The sequence below is a fragment of the Tribolium madens genome, unplaced genomic scaffold, assembly GCF_015345945.1.
Source record: "Tribolium madens isolate multiple individuals breed KSU strain unplaced genomic scaffold, Tmad_KSU_1.1 Scaffold_1;HRSCAF=32;Tcas5.2_LG8, whole genome shotgun sequence".
In the NCBI taxonomy this organism is placed as follows: domain Eukaryota; kingdom Metazoa; phylum Arthropoda; class Insecta; order Coleoptera; family Tenebrionidae; genus Tribolium; species Tribolium madens.
In genome coordinates, this window is record NW_025400984.1 from 9924015 (window position 1) to 9931901 (window position 7887).

Genomic DNA, 7887 nt, shown 5'->3' on the forward strand with positions numbered 1-7887 from the left:
AACTATCTACTTTATATTTAATTTTTTGAAAAAAAATTTTTCACATAAATTGCAATTTTGACAAAAAAAAATGGCATAACTCAAAAACAAAACAAAATTTCGTTCTGAAAATACGATCACATTTTTTATACTACTTTAATTTATATTAATTATCATTTTCTGGAGACAAATGATTAAAAATAAAACCGCTTGGTTCCATACTTAATAAAGACCTTTATTATTATTATTATTATTAAAAATTTAAACAAATATTTATAAGCAGAATTAAATTTTTTCCTTCATTCAGGTCCCATTCAGGTAACCTTAAATTTTGGGGGTTTGTTAATTATTCCTTTCATTTATGAATACACCAAAGGAAAAATCTGACTTTCCTCTTTCACATGCCCAAATACGATTTTAAAATAATTAAAAATGTCCAAGTTATCGATTTTTGAAGAGGACGGTGCAAATTCAAAAATTTTCATAAAAGACTAAATATTTTGAAAAGGAAAGCTCATCAAAAGCGTAACTGGAATAATCCAAGAATACAATAAAATAGATACATTTCTATTTAAAACAATGCAGTTGATACTCACTTCCGGGATAACCGGAAATACCGAATTTTAAAATTATTTTTCTGGATAAATTTCTTTTCTTAAACACTTTTAAATTATTCTTATCTGATTTAAGAACACACTAGTTTCTTTGTCAAATGATTTGTTGGCATTAATTTTTGTTCTGATTTTGCAAAAAATAAACGATGCATGTTCTTCCTAATTAGAAAATTATAATTATTTTTATTAGCTTGTAGTATTTTGTAACTCACTTTATAAAAAAATATTTTTTTGTACTTTGCTAAGTTTGTTTTTATTGCAATTTGATTTAAAAACTGTTTCTCAACACAACAATCGTTTCAGGATATTGCAAATTGATTGGAATAATCTATTCAAACAGAAAGTGTTGATAACAGTGATAAAACCAAAGAAAGCGACTTTTCTCTCCATCACATCAAAAAATTCACTTTGAATATTTCTATTTTGGTAAAGGTCAGAATTAACTAATCAATCTCACGACTGGTTCTAAGTAGGTTCAAAGCCTCGGGTTATAATTTATCGAAGATTTCCGCATTTATGAACGATTTTGCTATTTTTACAAAAATCTGTTCGGTTTTAAGTGACAAAATTGAAGAAAGTGTCCCCTGAGGCTCCATTTTACATATTTTCTTTTCTTTTTCAAAGGGAAAATCAACGATGTGTGATTTTGCTTTAAGAGTCTTGTGGAATTTGCTTTCGTAATTTGACTGAATAATTTTCCATAAATTAAATCGCACTTCTCCGTCATCACTGTAAAAAATTAATTGATACAATTTCATATAACGTCAACCAACTTTGACCTAAACAAATCATTAGTTTAGGACGTGGTAATGGATCTAAATTGATGTCTAGGTGAAAACTAACCAAGGATAAAAATAAACATTATGAGCGAGTCAATAATTAAAAATGCGATTATAGACTTTCTAATTTTCAAATTTTTATATTCACGATTTTGATCTGATTTTTATTGCCAAGTAGGCTAATTAATTAAAATTCAAAATTTACAGTTATTACGCCTCATTAGCCTATTTAAATTTAAAGTCAAGTTCAAAGGTAAAAATTTATAAATTAGGAGCGATTGACTTTAGTCTCCTCACGAAAACTGGTTTCACAAAATTTCCGAATTAATTATAAACCGGATTAGTTAAGAAGTTGAAGCTTGTAATTTTTTATTGCGAAAAAAACGAATAACACTTCAAATCACTTGGCTTTATTTTTTGGAACTTGTAGGTTGGTAACGGAGTCAATGACCAGTTGACGTCAAAAGTCAAATAAGGAAAAAAGGAGTTGGCCTTGAAAATTGCGTTTTTTTTATTTAATGGTCAAATTCGTTGCAATTTTCTTTGTAAGGTTAGTGATAATAAAACCTGTAAACAACCTTTGTTTATTCTTAGAAAACTGGTTTTTATCACTTATTAATGAATGTTTCGTCAATTTGACTACAAGAATAATGCATTAACATTAAATTAAAAACAAATTAAAAACCCCCTCTCTTACTGTGTAACATTTATAATTTATTTTTAATATATTTATTAATATATATTATTTAATATATTATTTTTAATTTATTTATAAATAAGCAAAAAAAAATTTTACATTGTTGAAACAACAATAAATAAAAGAAAATCGTGTCACAGCCCCCCTCACTCTCTTTAAATTATAATTTTCATCGCAGTGTGCACATAAACAAACGAAAAATGTCACAATATTTTCTCCCATCTATAATTTAATCAAAAATGAAAGAAAGTTAAGTGAGAAAGTGGCCAATTTTTGCCAATTTTTATTAAATTTTGTTTGCAAAGTCTTAGCCAAGCAGCATTAGCGTTTTCCGGTCTGATAATTATCTAAATTGTGACGTCATTTGACCCTCGTGACCATGGAGAAGAAGAAATCGTGAAAGTCAATTTGGCGGGATATTTAAAAATTAAAGAAATTTAAAAATTATACCTTTGACGTTGACGTCCCAGAGGACGACGATGGCGTCCAATCGTGCCAACCTCAAGGCTAGTAACCGTCCCAAACCGCCACCCCCGCCAGTGATAAGAATAATCTCCCCTTTGAGTTTTTTAAAGTGTTGATAAGAGGCGGGGAGTAATGATTTTACCACTGATTTCACAATCACGACTAAACATAACACCAGAAATCCCACAACGTCCATTAAGGACTTTAATAAATCGGCCTTGGCCATTTTTAAGGCACACTGTTGACTAGATTTGGGGCATTTTCAAGGCCGCGCCAAAGATCTGTAAAGAGAAAATGGAATATTTTTTAACACAAGAGATTATATAAGAAAATGAAGAAATGCACTCGTTTGAGTTTGGCCTAGATTCGGTGGCGAGTTGCATGCTTTGATGCAACAAAACTGGCCAGAAATGAACTTTTTAAATATTTTTCATCATTTTTTGTGACTTTTAAGTGAAGTTTAATTGCTGTTACATTCGCATTGTTTATGTAAGTGATACAAATGAGTATGCAAGGTACCAGTAGGAATTCTAAAGAAATGATTAATTTTATTACCAGGAAACCGGCTTGGCAATTGTTGGAAAGATGACCTTAACTGACTGAAACGTGGTAATTGGTGCGACCTTGAATTATATTGACGAAAAGAAATGAAGTTGCAAATTGCGTTTTTTTATTTATTCAACAAATAGGAAAATAACACTACAAAAAATCACTAAAAATAGACTGAATGATTTTTTTTTAATTATTGAAAAATTTGTTAATTTCAAGTCCTGGAAATTTTTATTTTTGAGTTTTTTTTTTCTTTCAGTTAAAGTTTTAATAAATACAATAATTCACTCTAAAGCAGACCTTAACGTCAAATTTGATTTTTCACAACCTCCAAAACGTCAAAATGACAGGAACATCGAATTGAAATCTATCTATAAGGGCTGTTTTACATTTATAATGTCAATCTTGGCCCATTTTTATTTTTTATTTGTACTGTTTTAAAAATAATTTTTTGCTATTTTTGAGGCTAATTTTTCAATTTTTTTTCACAATGTTGAGATATTTTTTAAGCGGTTAGAAAGATTCAATGTTGCCAATAGAATTTTTGTTAGTCAGTGAATTTTTGAAAAATCATTGTAAAGCAGGCTTTAATGTCAAATTTGACATTTCAAAACCTACAAAATGTCAAAATGACAGAAACATCAGTGGCATTAAATTGAAAGTGAGATAACTAGAGTATTTAAAAGCCGTTTTACAATTTCTGTCTACAGTTTTAATAAAAATGGCGCGGGAAATTTAAGATTTACTTGTCAAAATTTGAAAATTGAAAACTCACTGTAAAACAGGCTTTAACGTCAATTTGACTTTTAACAACCTCCAAACATTAGAATGACAGGAACATCAAATTGACACTGAGGTTACTATCTAAAGACCGTTTTACACATATACAGGGTGCGCCAGAACTCGCGCCCCAGAGAAAAATTTCAAGTACGATAAGATACCAGGAACATGGAAAAAATGTCTAAGAAATTCTATTTGTCAAAAAATTTTGACATTTATTTTTTGACATTTGGCATTTTTTTATGTCTATTTAATGATACTGATTATCTTGTATATGTTTTTTTTATAATTATTTAGTAAAGATACAAAAATTTTGCCAATAAAAGCCACAAATAACATTAAACAGAGATACAATTTAGGCTACAGCTTCATTGTTTCCTCTTCTAATAGCTTGTAGCAAAAGAACTTGGAAAAGTATTTTTCCAACAGAAATAAATAGAGTCAAAGTGAAAATTTAAACTCTCATAACTTCAAAATTTTTATAGATAGAATTTTTTTAACATTTTCTTCCATGTTCTTGGTATCTTACCTCTCCCTGTATTGTCAACTTTGTCTCATTTTTTTGTCCGGCATGGTACATATGTATAATAATTAACATATTTTTCTATCAAGGTTTGAAATTAAATTAGCAACACTGAATAATTTTATTTGTAATTGTTGTAAATACAACATTCAAAATAATTTTTTATTTTTCCTCAATTTTTTTTTCAAATAAAAATAATCAATTTTTTAAATTTTTCTCGTTATGTTGGCCACGAATTTAAAAGTTTCACTAGGTACAGTTGGAGACAAAATACTTTGGTCGTCAATGTCACTTGAGTGACATTAAATTGTAAAGCATGCTTTAGGACTGTTAACTTTATTTTTAGCTACTGTCAATCATGGTTGACAAGTTGTACATATTTTTGATAGAAAAATATAATAGCTGTCATCAATTTGAAATTGTCATTTATTTTAACGTTAAAGCTTGAATTACATTAAAATGTCAGAAAAGTGACGACCAAAGTATTTTGTCTCCAACTGTACCATGCCGGACAAAAAAATTGGAACTTTAAGTTTTTGACTGACACTTCACTCTAAAACAGGTTTTAACGTCAAATTTGACATTAAACCTCCAAAATGTCAAAATGACAGAAACATCAGTGACATTAAATACACATATCTAAGGGCTATTTTACCATTTTTTTTCTAAATAGTAAATTTAGGGAAAAATAGGGAGGCAAATTTAAAGATTTATTATTAAAATTATTAAAAATTGTGAATCATTTTTTTTTTAATTTTTCATAATTAAGAATGATTATTTTGTTGGTATATTAAACATGTAATTTACCTATTTACCATTGAAAAAGTTAACCAAAGATCAAAGGCAATAAAAGGAAAGTTATTCGACCCTAGAGCAATAAAATTCACTATTGGAGGTTGACGATTTTGAAATTAATTTAACGAAATAAGTAATAATTTTGTAACACAACAAATATTTTATTTATGAAAATAACAATAAAACTTGCAATTAGAATAAAATAATCAAATTTTGACCTCTGCAATATTCAAATTGTTTTTTTAAGTCTGACCACTCATTAAAATTTAAACTGAAAGATAGTAACGTTTCACTTCGTTTGTTGCATTTTAATTACTTTATTTTTCATAAATTGCTACTCTTTTAGCAAACAAATCGATGATTATCTTAAAAAAAAGGACTGTATAATTAATTTTTCACACAATTTTGTAAATTTTCCTTCAGCCGAATCCAGATTTATGAAAGGTAACTTCGTTACGGCTAGAATTATCCTTGACATCCTTCGAGTATTATCTAACCTAAGAATTACACTACAAAATACCATTCCAAAGCGAAATTGCAAGTGAATGTACCGGTCCAGTTATTTCATCGATCGGTTTTTGAAAAAACAAAAAAACAAAAAAATTGGAACCGGTTTTTCCCCCAAAAATTATTAGGGGTATTTTTTATTAAATCAGGATGATTGCTCTAACCTGGAGTCAATAGTCCATAGTGTGTGGAAAGAAAAATAGTTGTTGATGGACGTGAAGAACTATCCACAGTGGTTTCACATTCACTATAGTTTAGAAACTGGTGTTCTTGTCTGTAAACAAAGTATTTGGCGTAGTGTGGTGGTCAATGGGTTGGCGTCGGGGCGCAAGGCGTCTGCGCATGACCAAACAGGTGCAAGAGGGGCACGGTGTCCCTACTACCGACCGCATCGATTTGTTTTAATTTTGAGTTATATGATCAGGATATTATTCAATTTCTGATACGAATTGAGTAATTAGGAGTGGGTCAGGTGGTAATTAGTCGGTTTTCTTGGATGATTAGCTCAGCGAGATTTTCTGCTGAAATTTGAACGTCCAAAGTTCTAAAAATGCTTTTTGTGGATTAAATTTTATTGCGTTAGTTACCTTCCAGAGGAAAAAAATGAAAAAGAGGATAGACGTGTTAACTGTTAATTTTTTACAGTTTGAATTCAGCTTTTTTTGTTGTTCTAAAAATCTATAAACAAGAATCCTTGGCGAGTTTTTTATTCTTTTTTCTTTTATTCTAGTTTTATATTTTATATTCTCATTACTGTTTTATTTTTGCGTTTTTGTGTTTTTACAGTAGTTTTTATTTAATTTATTGTCATTATCGCTTTACTTGTTAAATAATTGTTCTACTTTGTTATTGCCAATATCGTTGTTATCTTAAAGCTATCTCAATCAACAAATTAATTTATTATTATATTTTTTAATTAATATTGATATACATAGTTAAATAAATATAATTATTTATTGTATGATATTGACATAACATAACATTCTTATTATTTTAAACAACAAACAAAAAATAACTAGATGAGTAACTTTTATTTTTCTCGTTATGTTGGCCACGAATTTAAAAGTTTCAGTACTATGCCGGACAAAAAAATTGGGACTTTAGTTTTTGATTGACATTTTTTGAAAATTTACTCTAAAGCAGGCTTTAAGGTCAAATATAACATTTCAAAATCTCCAAAATGTCAAAATGACAGGAACATCAAATTGATCTAAGGTCTGCTTTACACTTATAATCTCAACCTTGCCTCATTTTTTTGTTCGGGTAATAATTAACAGATTTTCCAGCAAGTTTTGAAATTAAGTTGGTAACATTGAATTTTTTTTTGTATTGTTTTTGTAACATTAAATATCATTTTTTTTGCTATTTTTAAGCATAGTTTTTCTCAAATAAAAATAAACAATTTTTTTATTTTTCTCGTTATTTTGGCCACGAGTTAAAAAGTTAATAGGAGTGTTAAATGTTCATTTTTTACTGAAGAAATAAGTCTACATGATTTGAAAGTAAATTCAGCTTTTTTTGTTGTTCTGAAAATCTATAAACAAGAATCCTATGGCGAGTTTTTTATTTTCTAGTTTTATATTGTCATTACTGTTTTATTTTTTCGTTTTATTACAGTATTTTACAGTAGTTTTTATTTAATTTATTGTCATTATCGTTTTACTTGTTAAAAATAATTGTTCTACTTTGTTATTGCCAATATTTTTATTACCTTACAGCTATCTCAATCAATAAATTAATTTACTATTTTATTTTGTACTTAATGTTAAAGAGTGCTTTTATCATCTAGTTTCAGTAGATAAAGTGGTGTTTTACCGTCTAGTGAAATAAAGTAATTTTTATCTACTGGCTATATTCAAAAAATTCTGGTAAGTCAGTACAAAATTAAACGAAATAGATATTATACACTACGATAAAGATGTTTATAGTCTTGTATAATAAATAACTATTTTTTGAAAGAAAATTCAGCTTTTTGTTGTTTTGAACATCTATAAACAAGAATTAGTTTTATATGTTATATTGTCGTTACTGTTTTTTTTTTGCGTTTTCGTGTTTTATTACAGTATTTTACATAGTTTTTATTTATTTATTGTCATTATCGTTTTACATGTTAAAAATAATTGTTCTATTTTGCTATTGACAATATTTTTATATAATTTTATTTTTTAATTAATTGATATAAATAAATGTGATTATTTA

The 7887-nt window shown here is 27.8% G+C and overlaps 1 protein-coding gene across 1 annotated transcript in view; it reads right to left on the minus strand.

Moving 5' to 3' along the window:
• LOC123016228 (estradiol 17-beta-dehydrogenase 11) overlaps positions 1–6011 on the minus strand; it is a 9762-nt gene extending 3751 nt beyond the window's left edge. Inside the window, exons 1-2 of the mRNA XM_044416490.1 lie at positions 5853–6011; positions 2520–2815 (exon numbers count right to left, since the gene is read on the minus strand). Coding sequence (XP_044272425.1) covers positions 2520–2760 — 241 coding nt within the window. The 5' untranslated portion in view covers positions 2761–2815; positions 5853–6011. The remainder of the gene's footprint in view (positions 1–2519; positions 2816–5852) is intronic.
• Between the last annotated feature and the right edge of the window lie 1876 nt (positions 6012–7887).